Source organism: Canis lupus, chromosome 15, assembly GCF_048164855.1.
Source record: "Canis lupus baileyi chromosome 15, mCanLup2.hap1, whole genome shotgun sequence".
NCBI lineage: Eukaryota > Metazoa > Chordata > Mammalia > Carnivora > Canidae > Canis > Canis lupus.
This window is the reverse complement of record NC_132852.1, coordinates 33358973-33378476: the sequence shown is the minus strand read 5'-3', so window position 1 is coordinate 33378476 and position 19504 is coordinate 33358973. Positions and strand designations below refer to the sequence as shown.

The 19504-nt window shown below is 37.8% G+C and overlaps 1 protein-coding gene across 6 annotated transcripts in view; it reads right to left on the bottom strand.

Moving 5' to 3' along the window:
* The window catches only part of KCNU1 (potassium calcium-activated channel subfamily U member 1), a 146724-nt gene that overhangs the window by 65531 nt on the left and 61689 nt on the right, over nucleotides 1-19504 (bottom strand). For all 6 annotated transcript variants that reach the window (XR_012007664.1, XM_072776408.1, XM_072776405.1 and 3 more), the window contains one exon: nucleotides 8328-8442. Coding sequence is in view for 5 of the 6 variants with exons in the window: in XM_072776408.1 (XP_072632509.1) it covers nucleotides 8328-8442 (115 nt within the window). In the remaining variant the exon portion in view is untranslated. The remainder of the gene's footprint in view (nucleotides 1-8327; nucleotides 8443-19504) is intronic.

The window sequence follows — 19504 nt, the reverse complement described above, 5'->3', positions numbered from 1 at the left end:
ACAGTGACTACTCAGCTTGTCTTGGGGCTTTGGGGAGATTAGAGCAGGTTTTCAAGGAGCCAGGTTATTTAGTTTACTTTTTAGCACTATCTACAGCAATATTTCAGAGTGAAATAAGTAAAATATCTGTTCCTTTTCATTTGGCAGCAGCAAAGATCTCGGGGAAAAAAAAATAAATAAGAAATATGTAATCCCCATGGTGTAATCCCAGGGTATGGAAACTCACTTCTCTTAAATACCTCCCTCTGGCATAATTGACTTTTCATATGCATTTTAATAATGGTATTTCAGCAGGTTGCAAGGGAATTTTTTTCTTCTGTTGTTGTTGTAAATTATAGTTTGGAAAAATGTGTTATAAATCTAATTACATTTTCACTTATATTAACAAGTCAGCACAATCTTCCAGCATGTTTACCAAGCAATTCCAATATTTACAGCTGACCTAATTGGTTGTGGGGTAGAAGCAATGAACAATATTTTATTGTCCTCATAGTTGCGCATGTGCTGAAGACAGCTGCAGAGGTGTGGAGACCCTGGGTTTTGCCTGACCTGTGTTCGCCTCGGTCCACCAACTGAACAGAACAGGATGCAGGGAGGGAAAGGGAAGAAGGTCCTAGAGTGTAGAGGAGAAGAGTTTGTTAAAAATGCTTTTTCTCAATCCTCTCCTGACAAGAAAGATTGTCTCAATTATTTGGGGACTGTTATAGACTCAGAATGAAGTTGTTCTTGGTAAGTTTGGATGAAAAATCATAAATAATTGCATAAAAGCCAACAAGGTATTGGGTGAACATCCTTGATATTTGATGCTGAGTTGAGGACAATTATGGTCCTGTCCTTGGCTTTCTTTTTTTTTTTTTTAACAAATTTTTATTTATTTATGATAGTCACACAGAGAGAGAGAGGCAGAGACACAGACAGAGGGAGAAGCAGGCTCCATGCCAGGAGCCCGATGTGGGATTCGATCCCGGGTCTCCAGGATCACGCCCTGGGCCAAAGGCAGGCGCCAAACCGCTGCGCCACCCAGGGATCCCTGTCCTTGGCTTTCACTGTCAAAGCCATCATGGTCTTTAGGAGCCCAGCATGGGGCTGACTAACATTGGCTGAATTCTAATATTTTTACGTCTTTGGGGAAAGAGCTAAAAAAGCAATCATTCCTACCAGGCAGAAATCATATTGCCTCATGGGGATTCAGAAACTGGGTCTCCCTCTCCTATTACTAAAGGTGAGTACTGTGGAAGCTTTGCTGTCCCTCAGATTTAAACTGAGATGATATTTCCTCTGTCTTTCCTACTCAAACTATTGGTGGCAACGCAGATGTTGAGTGCTAATACAATTTTAGCAGAAAGTTGCATTGAGTGAATCTCCAGACCAGAGATTCAATTATGTCATACTTCCTGTGTCATGATAATTTGCTAACATTTATTGCGTGCTTACTCTTCACTAGGAAGCTGGCCAAGAGTCCCACACTTGGTCTTCTCAGCAGCCTCCTGAGATCGGTGCCACTTGTTTTACAGAAGAGGGATCTGAACCACAGTTCAGGAAGTGCCTTGCTCATGATCACATAAAATGAAGTCACAGAGCTGAGGTCTTATTCTCAACAGTCCACTTCTGGCATGTCCACCTTGCCCATGGGACTGGACAGCTTCCTGCCTTATCACTCTTGCTGCAACTTAAAAACCAGAATGCCATAGCACACAATAGGCTTTGATTTGTGATTTTAGATGTACCCAAAAGGCCCTTATCAAATGTCTCCTAAAAAATATCTCCCCTTCTATTTGATGCCTGAAATCCTGTAGTTAGGGGGATTCCATCAGCTGAAACCCTTGATCCCCAATAAGAGAAAGGCTACCCCTGGAAAGGACAATATTTTAAACCTCTGTTTTGATAAATAATGGTTCAAATAGTAGATGTCGATGGGGATAGTAAGTAGCTGGGAAGTATGAGTCCTGGAGGAAGGTGATGATGGGTCTCAAACAGAGCAGAGGACACAGAATGAAGTCTATGACAATTTTCCCTAGAAACATTATGAGCCACATCCTAGTCCTTGAATAGAATTTTACACAGAAACAGTGACTAAGCTTCCCATAATCTTCACCTTGTCTTGTTGAGTTAGTCTTTTATATATGACCTTAAACAAACAAGGCTTCATCCCTGCCTTTTAAGACATTATAAATGACAAGAATGAAAACACACAAAAATGAACTACTTAATGCAAATAAATATATGCATTCAGTAAATGATCAGTTGTCCCACTGTTTTTTATTTCCATATTAGGAGAGCTGCTTCCTCATCTTCCCATCCAGCTAAATCAATGGAAATTTCCATACCCGCAAGTCCTAGAATTTGACTTCATTTTTCTTAAGACCTGTCCACAGATTAACAAAGAGGCTTAAAAAAGGTCTTTGTTCCTCTTTAATATAGCCTTTCAAGCTAGTCAAACAGGGCAAAGAAGGAAGGATGGAAGGAATAAGTTGAATTTTCCATGGAATTCCTCTGACATTTTTCTGAAGCCTGAAGCTATTTTGTCTTCTTTTTAAATTAGTAATAATAAAATATTATTCATTAATCTGAGTAATCCATTTATTTAATAAATATATGATAAATAATTTTTCTCTATGTAGTACTTTGCTAGCATTGTGGTACTTTGCTTCTCAGAAATCCAATTTTTGCCGCTAGGTACAAGACAGGAACTAGTTCTTTCCAAATTTGTATTCTTCTGCTGCTAGAACCCTAACTCTTTCACCTGTTTTTGGAACTCAGGCTCATTGTGCTTAAAAATATCATTTCTACCTGTGTGCATGCATGTCTATCTTGATCCCTACCCCCATACCTATCTGTACCTGTAACTAGACATGATACATTTGTATTACTGTTTTCTTTGGACTTCCTATTGAGACTTGATAAGGATGCTTATCACACTTCATGGCCAACCTACACCCTTGGTAGGGATTCCTACTTATCCAAATACCATTAATTTCAACAAGGAGGACATCTTTAGAGGTTCTGGAATCTCCAAGACTACAAACATAAGTGCTGTCTGGACTCTTAGAAAAAGGTAGCTCTGGAAGATCAAATGCTGTCTATCCTGTATTAAGTACATATGGGTTTCTAGAACATGATTTGAAATCCTACAGTAAGGGCAAACTCAGTATGCATGTATGAATGAAAGAATCAAAGTTTGATTTAATAGTTATGGACTATATTTTATTCAAATAAAAAAGTCTAAGCATGTCCAGAGGGAAAGTCATTTTAAAAGCTTAATATGAAAAAAAAAAAAAGGAAAAGTACCCGCTCAGAAAATCTTGTATGCTCAGCTTCTGTAGGAAGCTCAGATACGATGTGGAAAGAGAAGAATCACGTGTGGTGATTTATACCCAATATTCTGACCCTGGGATGGTACTGAAAACTGGTCCTCAGTAGGAGTTTAGACATTACTGAGGCTAAAAGATGATGTTTCTCTTGCTTGGATCATCTGGGGCACAGAGTTCAGTAAGGTATGTATAACTGAGAATAAAAAGAAAGGGTGGTCTGGCTTTCTTTCTTAGCTGTGTGAGTAGGGGGAGGTGTGAGGGTGCATAGCCTCTGAAAATGGGTGGTCCTTGGGGCAGATGTCTCAGGAGTCCTCCTTGAGAATAAATTATATAGGGCTGGGAGTGGGTGTGTCAGAAAAGAACCAATTCCTCCCAGTTAGATGGATTTCCCCATGTCCTTATGGATGGCATACCTCTGATACTAACAAGCTTCTGATCCGGAAGAAGATATAACAGTAGTCCTTCTGGATGAATTATAATTTGCTCAGAAACTGAAGACTGCCATGAAATGAGCTGTGCTGGAAGACACTGGGAAATATCCAAAGAGGAGCTGCAATTACCATGGAAAAGAGTGTTCCTGAGGGGAAACAGCAAACTATAGGCAGATGTGGGCATGGAGAAGCGACTGCACCAGTGGGAGGTTCTGATTTACAGATTTTCACTGAAAACCCTGATGGTATGCTCTGTTGAGCCAATGGTCTATGGATGGATGGTGTGGGTGGCAGACAGCAAAAGAAATTTTGGAAGGTCTGAAACTTCACACCCTCTCCCTCTGAATCTGAAGGAAATTGGTTGCAAAAGCATGAAAATCTAAGAGCCAGGAAAATAGTGGCAAAGGAGGATGGGGGAGCAGAACAACAATAGCAAGGAAACATTTTGCACTTGCTCAATTTTGACTGTGAGGTAGGCTATACATAAGAACTTAATCTGCTTTATCTCAATTATTTGGGTTCTCATATTATGTCACAACTTACAACATTTCAATTATTTAGGTTCTAATATTATCTATATTTTGCAGAAAAGGAAACTGAAGCATAAGGGCTAAAGAGGATGGTGATCCAGGGTTCATACCTGCTATAGGAACAATGCTCATGACAGATATCTGTGGGATGCTTGACCTTCAAAGAGCTATGCTTGGGTTGGACTTTAAGAATAAGAGAAGTAATGACATTTATGGTCTCTGGTGTCTCTAAAAGAACATGGCGAGTAGGAAGATGAAGTTGATATATTTGCATAGGTTTCACAAAGATATATAGTGGGAAGGGCAATTATGCAGGAAAGTAGAGTATTTAGATTTCAATATAGTCTGTAACAGTTGAATTAAGCAGACCCAGAAGGAGGTATTCCAGGGAAGGGCTCATATGCCCCAAGAAGACAAATCTTTCTGTTGGAAATAGTTTCCTCTCCTGGCCCAGATCTATCATAAACTGCTTGGAAATTTCTGCCTCCTCTGGTTCACTTGATTAAACATCTGTCAATATGTACTCAAGTTTATAAACACCTACTTTTAAAAAACACTGAATGGCTCAGTGTGATTATTTTGTTACTGGCCAGTCGTAACATAAAATGAACTATTTGTGTCTAAATCTTTTCTTTGTAATATCTAATTAAAACTCAGTTTTACTGAAGAAGTAAATAACAGTGGGCAGAATTCTCTCAAGCTCACCCAGAGTCAAGTGGCCATAATAAAGAAATTGGAAGTGAGGGCAGAGGGGCTCCAGGAGCAGTTGAAATGAAATTTTTATTTATCATAAAATTTTGCATATGTCTAACTGGATCATCGTGGAAAGAAGATATTCATCTTCTTTCTCTTATGTTACTTGATATCTTGATTTAAGGACACAGAACTCAAGTGAATAGAGCTAGTGTTTGTTTATTTATTTAATAAATACGCGTTTAACTACCATCTATTAAATAGACTTTCATGTGCTGGTCTGAGAATTTAACTGCTATTTATAACATTGCTTATTCTATGTGAGGAGAAAGAACCCAGGGATGCAATGAAATATTGGACTATAACTTTTGTATAAGTTAGGGCTGTCTGTATTGCTTCAAGTACTAAGAATAGAAGATAGTCATTTCTGAACTTACTGGAAAACCCACTGGTGGCCTGAAGATTACATCTTTAAAAGCACCAAACCCTTGTCAGCAAAACTATAAATAATATGCTGTGTTGGGTATGTGAATATAATACTCTTAACACACCAAAAATGGATCACAAATAGCACATACCACACATTCTACATTTTTCCCTTGATAGTGCTTACTTATTAACTCTATTAAGCCATCAAGTTTATTTTACCACTCATTGTTATTACTCAGGATATATGTTTGTCTATTTGCTACCTGGAGTTATCTTAGCCCTATTGCTAAGAAAACTTTTTTTTATGAAAAAAAAAATGAAAAGCAAAAACAAAACAAAAAAAAACCACACCCTATTCTAATACTAAGTGGGAGCAGGATCTGTCATTGATCCTATTAACACTGTACTTAAATCAACTAAGCTAACCAACTCCGTTGATGAAATACCACAGAAATGAGCCCACAAATGGCATTCATACATACAGAAGTGTATAACATGATCACTAATCACTAGTATGACTAATTCATTTTTTAAAAACCTGTAGCTCATGTGAACACACCTTGCTTTCCAATTAAGAACTACAGATGACTTCAGCATCATCTTTAGAGATGTTCTGGATGGCTAACTTTCATGACCTGTAACCTTCTTTAGGGGCTTTTAAAACATATTCAGGAATTCCACAGCCATATACAGAGCTGACAAGCCCAGTTTATGGATGGACCATGCCATCTAAATCAATCCTCCTTTTAGATGCCTGTGTTGGACCATTTCCTTATTTATCATAGACATGGGGGGGATTAAAGACAATGGGAAGCATACCAGTAAGTTATTGCATTTTTATAGCTGTGCTTCTTTGGTGAGATTAAGTTTATGAAACTGAACAGCTACATGTACATTTAAGGATTTTCCATGGCTTTTGGTATCCATTACTTGCCAATCCTCTATTATCACAAAGAAGACATGGGAAAGAATAAATGAAAACACAAGTATGGTTGGAGCACTTCATGTGCTACCCCATATGCTGTCTTTATATTTTCAAAAACAATTTTTAAATGTGAACTATGCTTTTGTAACAATTTCACACTAAAATAAACCTAGTGTATTCACTAATACACACAAGCACAATATCAATAGCCAAGAATGTACTCTTAAGAAATTTGAGATGTTATTTCTCACAACACTTGAACACATATTCTCACCTCCAGTCAGACCAGCCAGTACATGGAAGGTTATGCCTTGGTCATGCCACAGCCTTCACAGAAGTTGAGATGCACACTCTTTCTTACCTTTCCAAATCCTATCTACCACAGGAAACTTTCTGGAACAACCCATCCATCCCTCATTGACCTCTTCTTCCTTTGACCTCCTGCCAGAATCATTGATGTAGTACTGAAGGTGTGTTGTTTTATTTGGCCTCTGATTTATTTTATATCAATTCATCTTGTTTACCAAACTAGATTGCATAGGGGTGGAAACATCATTTCTATATCTATAAACATATCAAGCAGAGTGCCTACTTAGCACATGGAGGTACACAATAAATACCTTTTATCAATCATTTGAAGAGGAAAAAAATGCAAAATCCCAATTATAGCAAGTAGTTGTTTTTTTTTTTTATCACTAAGAGTGAGAAAAAATGTGAATTCCTGAAATACCAAAGCACTTCCCCTACACATTTCTTAACCCTTTCCCACAGATTATCTGTTTGATAAAATGTTGAAAAGAAGGCACAGAAGGGCAGAAGCTATAATTCCTAGAACTTTTATATTCCTCTTAGAAAGTGTACACATGAAGAGATGGTCAGCCTCAGCTGTGGGAGTGGTACAATAAAACTTCTGTTAACCAGACCCATCTATCCAGAATCTCCAGTTAAACAGAAGCATGATCCTTATATATTAAAAGAAAGAGGTCAGTTATTAAAACAACCAACCAAACAAACAAACAGGATCAAGGACTTATTTCAAAATTTACCTCCTTGGAAGTCTCTGTACTTGCTATATATTCAGATCAATTTTACACACCTTCCCAGATATAACAATCGATAATTTTAATAAGGAACACCTGTGAGGACTTATTGCTGGGTAACAATTAAGCAAATACTTTAAATACCTAATCTCATTCAATCATTACAAAAAACCTACAAAGTATTCATGACTATTAATATAGCAAAACAGAGACACTAGAAGTAAAGCAACTTGCCCAAGATCATACAGCTCAAAGACAGCATTTGAACTTAACCCTAACCCTAAACCACACCACATTATATAATGTCAACGCACAATGACCATGCTTTGCTGGTAATACAATATTTACCTGTAGATAATCACAATCATTAAAAATTTTCCTGGTAGTGTATACATACTAAGCTGAAATGTTACCAACATATTATAAAGCTATTTACAATAAACTTTGAAGTGATAGAACTCTTAGATCAACCCTCTATTTACAATCAACTGAACATATCACCCTCTACCTCCAACTCTGCCTTCAGGTTAATCAAGATTTTAATGTACTGCAGGGAAAGAGAATGAGGGAGGAAGCAATTGTTGACCTTGTTCTACATATTCAAAAACAAAAGTAATATCATCAGTTTTTTGGAAATAAAGGGATGGATTAATAATAGAAATTGGGAATAATTGAAATTTTACTCCAATCCACATATCTAGAGTGCCTGAAAGGTGATCTGAGAGAAAACTGGGTACATGACTATTGGTTGTCACAGGTATAAAGTTATTTTGAGCCATGTTGCAGGGAGGTATATTAGTTTAGCTTAATGACATTGAGAAAAGCAAAGATGAATTCACATTGGTAAGGAACAATTCCACTGGTCACTATAAGGGCTGATAAAGCCAATATTCTTGTTTACATCACATTTTTATTGTCCAATGATCCTTAGAAACCCTCAGAGAACCAGGGTTCTCTGACGCTTTTACCTGGTGCTGAAGCTCAAATTGCTTATCGGTTGCGGCTGTCCCCAGAGCATACGATCAGGCACAGTAGAATCAGAGAACACCTTCATGCTACTTTTCTTTACCATCACTGTTGCTCCTGCAAGAACACAGCAATCTTAATGAGTCGGCATATCTTTCTAGAAGGTATTTTTGAACCATTCCTACTGACTGAGACATTTCTAGGCCCTTGGCTAGGGAGAGGGTAGAGATCCTTAGCCACAGACTAAAATAAGAGGATGGATTATAGAAATCTCTTACATTTCCATCTGCAGAGTTAGAGAGTGGGTGGAAAGTGATTGTGAGGATTTCAATACCGTATGGATGCTTAAAATAAGTACCTACTGAGTTACTACTGTACCTTTCTAAGTCATTACTCCTTTGTCTTACCCAAGTGTAGCATCCACAGAGCCTTCCTGCCATGGGAAGAGTCAGTCCATAGCCACTTTTGGACTCTAAGAAAAGATCACTATACAAGTCTTCTTCTCCCTTCTGCAGATACTACTCAGGCTGCAACTTATTCTCTGTGGATACTGCCTTTTACTTTATTTTTTCTTTCAAAATATTTCTTTATTATTAATTTTAACTCTTGAAGAATCTTGATCTTACTTGGGCTGGGTCTCAAAACATTTGTGAATTTCCAAGCCTGGAAATAACACAAAGGCAAATAATCTTCTCATCTACAAAATGGGGATAATATTGGGACTTCAAAGGGTAACTGTCAAGATAAATGGAAGACTGTTTGAAATTTAATAATTAAATGAGCAAAACAAAGCTGAGATGAAAAAAAATGACATAGGAGCCATTACTTCATCCTGCACCCATATGTTGGTATTAAATCATGCCATTGCTATTCCAGAACCCAGATTCAACCTAGGAATCCTTTCAAACCACTGGGCTAGGATGTCATTATTGGATGATAAGGATTGGCACTTAGTATTGTGTTAAGAAATTATCATTCTAAAAGATGCTGGGAAGGTAAACACTTCTCTTTCACTCTTCAAGGACCCTGCACTATGGGTTTCCCTGAACCAGATTCCTGGGTGACCAGAGATGTGTAACTGTCAGAGAAGAAGTTATCAAGGAGATGGACAAAGTCAAAGAGGAGCCATTACTATTATTCTTCTTCCTTGCCCATCCAAATGGAGAGAAGAAACATGGCCTTTTCCTCCTGTCTCAATTTAAGGATCATCTGTGGACTACTCTTTGTTCATGTGGAATAAATCTTTAAACCCACATATGTAAGTGATATGTGGGTTTAAAGGTTTTAGACAATGGCCAGCAAGAAGAGCCACACAAACATCTTGGTTTCCCTCTTCTTTTGATTTAATGCTTTCTGACCTATTCTAATCTGTGGAAAATATCAATTGAGTGAAAACACACTTCTGGAAGAAGAGAGACCTCCTTTGGATATGTGATTTGTCAACTTAAATCAGCAGTAACTGCATCACACAGGTGTTCTAAGAGCCAGGTTTGGAATAAGACTGCTCCCTACCTGTAATCCTCAGAAGCCTTCATTTACATTTGGAGGCTTGATGGGGGTTTTCAGGTTGACTGGTGTTTCCTTATTTCCTGGTTACCTTTGGCCCTGGGGAAAATGGCTCAGGAACAGAACATCTGAAGAAAATTCTGAGTGAGAACTGGTGTATCAACTGTCAGTCTTTAAAGGCCAGCCTCTGAATACATTTGATAGAAGTTGAGCTATGGAATGCAAAAGGCAACATGCCCAAACTGGCTTAGGAACAATGGAACTTTCGGGAAGTCTCTGCTTTCTCAAAGCCTAACCCAGCAGCCAACACTTGCACGGTATTAAAAAATGGGTGGGAGGGGATAAGTGGGTAGGTGAATGTTATGTATGAATCTCTCAAAATTTTTGCTAAAGCTTTGAATCTTCCCTTGTACTATTCTTAAGAAAATCTCTTCTGAAAACACATTAAAGATCTGTATAATTTTGGAAGCTTTCATAGTTATGGAAGTATGTACATGTGGGGGTCAGAAAGAGGAGCCTGTAGGGGCTGGGGACTCCTCTGGCCATGGGCTGACTGCCTAAAGGTGAAAGGTTAACTGGTCCTGTGACCACTCTTGATCCCTTCTAACTAATTCTATGATCTGAATGACCTTCGCAAAGGGTCTAAAAGTGTTTTTTCCAGCAGGTTGCAGACAGGGCAGTTAAGAGCATCCAACAATCTCATTGCTTTTGCCCCCAGCTTCTATGCTACTTCAAGCAATTGAAGAAAATGTAAAGAATACCATAAAAATCAGAAGTCCTCAAAGCAGTCGAAAAGCAACTAAATTTCTCTGATTATGTTCTAAGACACTTTGATCATTTTATTTAGTTATATTTTTTTCTATCTGCAGCCAACAGCATCCATGTACTTCTTCATGCTTTAGGCAAGAAAAGAATGAAATGGAATTTTGCCTTACACTCTAGCAGCACTGTTAACATCTTGTCATGGCTTTCTATGACCTCCCTATAGATATTCTGAAGGTTTCTGGATAAACCACTAGACACCAAAAAGGACATCTAAGATCTGTGAATGACTTTAAGAAAAAAGCCCCTATAAAAGGCCAACATTTTGATTATGTTTCTCTCTTCTTCAAGAAGTGATATCCTTGAAAGGTACAGGTAAGCATTTTCTTCTTTGGCATATATGATAGGACTGCGTGTGAAGACATGCCTCATATATGATTTCCATACAGATAGCAGTAATTCTAACCCTTTCTTGCTTCATCAAGAACTCTTATCATAGTCCAAATAAGCCAACATGATTCCTATATTGTTTGGGTAATTCTGAATTTGCCCCAATTTACTAAAAATGCAAATCATTACAATTATTTACAAAATTTAATATTTGGCAATTGTGACACATCTAAAAGGTGACAGTATGTATTCTGTAAAAGAACCATTACCACTACTCTAGGAGATGAAGAAGAAGCAGGACAACAGAATAAGCCAATGCCTTAGTCTTACAAAAATGAAGGATAGCATTCATCTATCTTCTTATTTTCATTTATATATCCATTAATGGTCAGAAATTTTTTTCAAGAAGTTATTATAGCCATGAAGGATGGCATGGATTGGCATAAGTGGCAGCTAGATCCAAAGAAACCAGCTTAGAAGCTATTGTAATCACTGGGATGAGATATACAGAGGACCACAGCTGAGGTGGAGATGGACACCAAGGACAGGAGAAAATGGAGCCCAATGTCAACTATAGGATTAGAATAACAACTTTCATGAATATAGGAATACAAGATAGTTGTGTATGGTCTTTGTATTTATCAAGTTGCTTTCCTTTTTACTGAAATTTTGTGGACATGTAGTCCCTGACTGTGCTCTAGATAAGAAGAGTCATATAAGAACCCTTTCTATTCTCTCTCTTACTGAAGGCCAGTACAGGAGGAGAGCTCTGACTGGGCTTCAGAGCAGCTTGGTTAAGCCAACCCAGAGACACCAGCTGGTAGATTGATCAGGGAAATTCTATCTCAGCTTTCTGGGTTTGGAATTCTCCTCCCTGAAAAGTAGTGGCTGGGGTGACTCTTGTCTTAAAGAGGTCAATTATTCTTGGGTATTTAAGAAAAAAGTGACCCAGGGTTCAAACTTAAAGAGAACCATGAAATGGGGTAAATTTAAGTTTGGATCATCGATCCAAACCATTTCGTATCTTGCCCCCTGGACTTGATTCATTTCACATCCTCTCTCCATCTTCCTTTTCAAAATTCTCCTCCTTTATGTGTGACTCCACTGCAAAAACTAACATTTTAATGACGACTCTAAAACAGTGCTCAGGGGGGTGGAGATTAGGGAAATCTAGACACAACTTTCCTTGGGGCCTTTTTCTTTTTTTGTTTTGTTTTGTTTTGTTTTTATTGAAGTTTGATTTGCCAACATATAGTATAACATCTGGTGTTCCCCATCAAGTGCCCTCCTCAGTGCCCTTCACCCAGTTACCCCAACCCTGCCCACCTCCCCTTTTGCAACCCTTTGTTTCCCAGAGTTAAGAGTCTCTTGTGGTTTGCCTCCCTCTCTAATTTTTCCCACTCAGTTCCCCTCCTTTCCTTATAGTCCCTTTCACTATTTCTTATATTCCCCATATGAGTGAAACCATATGATGATTGTCCTTCTCCAATTGACTTACTACACTCAGCATAATATCCTCCAGTTCCATCCACGTCAAAGCAAATGGTGGATATTCATCCTTTCTGATGGCTGAGTAATATTCCATTGTGTATTTACACCACATAGTCTTTAGTCATTCTTATTGCCTGCTTGCTCCATCCCACTGCTCACAAGATTTGTGTAAGCTCCTCCACGCCCTGGTTAAGGACTACTACTCTGCCACCTGAAGCATCAGAGGTTTCAGAGTGAAATAGCAGGCAGTGAACTGTATAGTTAGGGCTGAGGAACTTTCTGTCCAATAATTTATCTAACTATAGTAAACAAAAAAACAGACAATTACTCCTCCTCATCTCAAGGTTAGCCCAACTAGTCTTCCTGCTCTGAGCCCCAAAACATCAGGAAATGGGTTAAAATGAGTATAATCCACTAGGACTTCTCTGGCAATTCTTATTTCATCTGCATTTCATTGATGAGAAAAGAAATAATGACATTCATTTTGAGCTTATGGTCCCACGGGTAATATGATAATTAACACACATATACTTACTATTTTCCAGCTACTGATCTTAATGCTTTTTATATTAATACACTCAATTTGTATACTCCTTATGTACTAATATTTTCATTTAATCTTTTGATATATGTGATATTATTATCAGCATTTTATAGTAATCTGAAGCACTGTGAGAGTTTGAATAATTTGCTTAAAGTCATACAGCTAAGAGGTGACCAATGCAGAATTCATATACTTCACCACTGCACTATGCTGCCTCTTCAGATGCTAAGAATATGAATATAAGTAGAGATCCTCTGGTATGGTTTCAGTTAAGAAAAGTAGAAGTAATAAAAGGCAAGAGGGGTTATAAATCTTCGAACATCAGAATTGAAAATGGCCATCAAGATGATAAGAACTGCCCAGTTTGGAAATAACAACATTGAGACCCCAAAGAGTAACATGTCTTCACTTAACCATAGTGAATCAGTGGCACAGTTATCCATAGCATTCAAGTCTTCTGAACTCTCAATTAGCATAGTAGGAGGAAAAAATTGGTAGGAATGAGCAAACTCAATTAGCTCAAGAAAGAAAAGGCTATTAAAGAAGAGTGGACTGGGGATACCCCACATCAGGCTCTGAAACATGATCTTCAGCCTGAAATTTGTACTAATCCAAAGTCAGAAAAATTTTCTATTTTGCTACCTATTGCTAGTTTCTTAAGTTCTCTTTGAAGGTTAATTCATTGGGAGAATTTCCAGATATTATCACGACTTTTAAATCTATAAGGCCAAACAGCCCCCTTCTAGAGTGATGTGCTCTCCAGCACATTTTGACTAGAGCTCTCTCCAGATTCAAATTCCCACACAAGCACGCCAGACCCATAAGCATTTCATGGTACTCTGCTGCCATCGTCTGGCAAAATGAAGTCAAGAACAGCTGACATTGCCCACTATTTCAGCATCTGGATACCAAATTATTTGATAAGAGTTCTCCCTGACTTAAGGGATAGGCATGGCAGGAGTGGTGACTGAGGATCAGGGCCCAGCAGGAAGAAGAAATGATTCTATTATGAAAAGAATCAAAGATTCTGAGAATTGTGATAAATACAGTGAAGCTCAAACATTAGATAGAAAGTTTTACTAATTTATTCTCTAGATACTATTAAATTCATATTACAGAGGTGGGTAACATTTGGCATACCTATACATATGATGGCAGAGCCTTTCTATTAATGCAAAGAATCTTTCCCTCTTTATACTAGAGCAACTTTCTACTTTAAAATATATATAGTAAGGGTGCCTGGGTGGCTCAGTTGATTAAATGTCTGACTTGATTTCAGCTCAGGGTTGTGAGATCAAGCTCTGTCCAGCAGGGAGCCCTCTCCCTCTGCCCCTTCTTCCATCCCCCTCCCTACTTGTGTGCTCAATCTCACTCTCGAAAAATAAAAATAAAAATAAATAAGATAAAATACGTAAAATAAAATAGTAAAAATACACTTAAAAGCTTGCTAGAGGGGGATTATTAATTTTTATAAAGCATTTTTGTTTTGCAAAATGACTAGTAGAATTATATTCATATAAGAGTGTATACTGAACTTGCAAACGTTTGATTTACATTGTGTTTACAGGAATTCATCTACTGTGTGAAACCATGTTAAATTTTCATTTATTATAAAGATACATGTAGTGAGATGACACTTTTAAAGGATTGATTTTTCTTTCTTCTTTTTTTTAAATGAAATATTTCTCCTATATATTCAGTCTCATCCCTTGCCTCAGGGAAGATTTATAGATTAAAGAACACAAAAAGAGTCAATGTTTAGCTTCTGAATTCCAAATAAGGTCTTAAAGCCCATTTAATTAACAATCTTCAGACTTAAGCATTCAGTGGCAATCTTATGCACAATAGATATTTCAGGTTACCCTCATCCCAACTCACATCTAAGACAGAGTTTCTACAGTGAGAGAATCAAACCAAGAAGACCAGAGGCTACCACCACTGCCCTGTGCCCTGCTCAAAAAGCATATGTGTCATTTCAAGAGAAGTAGATCACTGTCCCGATTCCCAGCTCTGGAGCAGTGGCTCAGACATTCTGCCCAAAGGGAGAGGCAGGCCATAGAAACAAGAGCTGAAGCTCTTCCCCAGGGAGTTGGCTTTATCTGAAAAAGTGTGGAAAAGTTCAAGCTGCTCTTGAAAACAATGGTGGTTTTGGTGGCAAACAATTAGATCGAGGTTGATAGCTCGGTGAGAACAACAAGGTAAACCATAGTAAACCAGAGTTTACTACAGTGAAATGGGAAAAGAGACAGCTAATAAGTGTTTTCTTTGGGTCTGGAAGGACCTCAAAGATTGGTCTCAAAAACTACTCCTGCAATGGAGTCCACAATTAATTGGGTAATACCTTAGAACAATATATGCCTGAGGGATTGTCAAGAATAATAGAGTCTGCAGCAGCCAGTTAGTCTACCCCAAGAGCTGGGTGTGATACCAACAGAGGCAGAGAGATGAACAGAAAGATCAGCAAAAGAGATAAGTTTGCAAATGGAACTAAACATGCTAATCAGCTCACCTTGAAAAATTTTCCCGGATTAACCAGGTGGGCCCAATGTAATCACCAGAGTTCTTTCAATATGGAACAGGTAGGCAAAAGATCCAGAGTCAGATAAGGAAACATGATGATGGAAGCAGAGTCTGAGTGATGAGACCTGACCTGAGTGAGAAAGACCTGACCAGAAATTTCTGGCTTTGAAGACAGAGGGGGCCATGAGCCAGGAAGTACAGGCAGCCTCTGCAACCTGAGTAAGAAAGGGTAGGGATTCTTGCTTGGAACTTCCATAAGGCCTCCTGCCAGGTAGATCCGTTTTAGACTCCTGAATGATAAAGTAATGTTAATTTATCAGTAAGCCACTAACTGAATGGTAACTTGTTATGGTAGCAGTTGCAAACTAGTGCAGTGCCCAATGATAAATTTGAACTGCCAGAAGAAAAAGATCAGCAAATATAAGGACAGATTGATAGAGACTGCAATTGAAAAGAGCAAGAGCAAAAGAAAGAGAGAGGCATACAATGTAGAGAGAGACAAAGAGACAGAGAGAGAGGAAGAAGAAAAACAGTTGGAGAAAAATGTGGATCCCCATTAAGTGTATCATTTACATGTAAAGATAGGACCGATTAGAGGAAGAAAGATGAAGGAGAAGAAAAAATACTTAAATAAATAATGAATTAAATCTTCCCAAATTTGATGAAAAATATTCATCTACAATTATTGGCACACTTCAGAGGCATTGTGAGTTTGGTTCCAGACCACTTCAATAAAGCAGATATCAGAGTAAAGCAAGTCAATAGTATTTTTTTGATTTCCTAGTGCATATATAAGTTATGTCTATGCTATACTATAGTCTAAGTGTACAATAGCATTATGTCTAAAAAAGTACATATTTAATTTAAAAAATACTTTATTGATAAATAATGCCAATCTTTATCTGAGCTTACAGTGAATCACAATGTTTTTGCTGGTGAAGAGGCTTGCATCAGTGCTGGTGGCTGCTGACTGATCAGAGTGGTGGTTGCTGATGGTAGGGGTGTCTGTGGCAATTTCTTAAAAATAAAACAATGAAATTTCCTGTATCAACTGACTCTTCCTTTCACTTGAACACATTGAAGCATTGTAGGGTTCTTAACTTGCCTAATTTCAATATTGTGTCTCAGGAAATAAGGAGGCCTAAGGAGAAGGAGTGGAGTAGCTGGTCAGAAGAACATACAATACACATGCAATAGTTATCAATTAAGTTATATGTATTGTATGGGCATGGTCCACGGCATCCAACACAATTACAATAGTAACATCAAAGATCACTGATCACAGGGACACCTGGATGGCTCAGTGGTTGAGAATCTGCCTTTGGTTCTAGTCATGATCCCAGGGTCCTGGGATCAAGTTCAGTATTGGGCTCCCTATGGGGAGCCTGCTTCTCCCTCTGACTATGTCTGTGCCTCGCTCTCTGTGTCTCTCATAAGTAAATAAATAAAATCTTTAAAAAAAATCACTGATCACAGATCATCATAACAATTATAATAATACTAAAGTTTGAAATATCACTAGAACTACCAAAATGTGACTCAGAAACGAAGTGAGCAAATGCTGTTAGAAAAATGGTGCCAACAGACTTGCAGCTGTAGAGTTGCCAAAAACTTTAATTTGTAAAAAAAGCAATACCTGCAAAGCACAATAAAGTGAAGCACAATAAAATGAGGTATGTCTGTATTATTTTCCTATGAATGCTATAACAAATTACCCATAATGTTGGCTTAAAACAATATTCTTTTATTTTCTTCCAGTTCTGGAGTTAAGAAGTCTGAAGTAATTTTCCCTGGGCTAAAATCAAGGCATTAAATTCCCTTTAGAGATTCTAGGGAGTAATCAATTTCCTTGCCTTTTCCAGCTACCAGAGAAGCTCCCTGTATTCCTTGCCCAGTGGCCCTGTCCTCCATCTTCAAAGACAGTGACATAACATTTTGTCACTCTGAATCAGCTTCCATCTTTTTTCACCATAGCCCCTTTCTTTTGTGTACATAGTTAGATCTTCTTTTGACTCTCTTTCATAAGGATCCTTATGATTACATTTAGATTCCACATAGATAATCCAGGATAATCTGCCTATCTCAAGATCCTTCATTTAATCACATCTGAAAAGTTCCTTTTGTCATATGAAAATAACATTCACAGGGTTCCAGAGGTAGGATATGGATATCTTTGGGAGCCATTACTTAGTCTATTACATTACACATACAAAGATCTCAGTGAACTTGAAATAGGATGAACAAAAAGATATCCAGATACAGACGTATCATAGTAATAATGCAAAAAGTCAAAGACAAGAAAATCTTGAAAGCAACAGGAGACAAAGAAACAAAACTTGATTTACACATAAAATCCAGTGAGATTAACAGATGACTTTTCATCAAAAAGAATGAAAGCTAGAAGGCAGTAGGATGATGTAACCAAAGTGCTGAAATAAACTGTCAAACAGAAATTTTATATCCAGTAAAACTCTCTTTCAATATTGGTACTGAGGCACACCCAAAAAAATGATAAAGACTTCAGAAAGTTTGCCCCTCCATAAAAACAAAGAATAAACTAAAAAAAGTGGTCAGAATGATGTTTTTTCAGAATTCTGAAAATTAATTGGCAGTAACCCAAGAACAATTAGTTCAGAAAAACGAATATATCTCAATAAAAATAGCAATATTTGTGGTGTTTTAACTTATATTAGTCCCATCTCCAACTCTAAAGCTAATCAATATCCTTGAAAAATAATGCCCCATATTCCTGGTGCCAGAGGGAGTAGAACAGAACTACATTTCTTTCATAGCCTTATTTCCAAAGAAGAGTCATTATTTGACTTGTGTAGTAGTTTCCTGGATGATCCTACTTGAATGGATTGTCTTTTTAAACCTTATTTGAATTTAGCTAGTTCTAAAATCCTCTACCCAGTAAGCTATACCAAATGTTTTAGCTTCACAGGTGTCTGAAACAATGGATAAAAGATAGGGCAAACAATAGACTAAATAAAGTTTAAAGGGGAAACTGATAAATGACTTGTCCATAAACATTTTAAAAACCTCTGGAATACTACCGAAAACAACAACACACATCCCAGGACCCCAAGACTATGTACAGATGTCCATGCTGCAAAGAAAGTTCTTAGCTCTCACCAATTGCCTTTGGTATTCTATGCAAGCAGGAAGTGATGGCTAAAGCAGAGTTGTCACCTGCCTACCTGAATATTGAAGGCATACCTCAACAAAAACACAGAATCTCTTGACAAATACTGGGAGATTTACTGGTTGCAGGTATTTAACAAGATCTCTGTCCAATTATTAGATGGCCACTAAGCTAACACAATAGAGAATTCAGTGGCTAACAATAACAAAGACGCAGACATTATGTAGTTCATAAAAGTCACTAACATAATGGCAACTACAACAAACAGTAACAACAAAAAACACTGGGGAAGAAGGTGGGTGAAATCTAATTTCCATAATTACCACACTTACAATATGTTCAATGTCTAATTTACAACCAAAAGTTATGAGACATGGAAAGAAACAGGAAAATATTGTCTATACACAGGATGAAAACCTATCAATAACTACTGTCCCTGAGAGCGCCCAGACATTGCATTTACTAATCAGACTTTAAAGCTATTAAAAGGTATTTTAAGTATGTTCAGAGAACTAAGGGAAGCCCCGGTGGCACAGTGGTTTGGTGCCGCCTGCAGCCTGGAGTGTGATCCTGGAGATCCAGGGTCGAGCTCCACATTGGGGTCCCTGCATGGAGCCTGCTTCTCCCTCTGCCTGTGTCTCTGCCTCTCTCTCTGTGTCTATGAATAAATAAATAAAATCTTTAAAAAAAAAAGAATATGAGAATGATGTCTCATAAAACAGAATAGCAATAAAGTGTTACAGTTATTAGGGGTGCCTGGCTCAGTCAGTTAAGCATCTGCCCTTGGCTCAGTCATGATCTTAGGGTCCTGGGATTGAGCC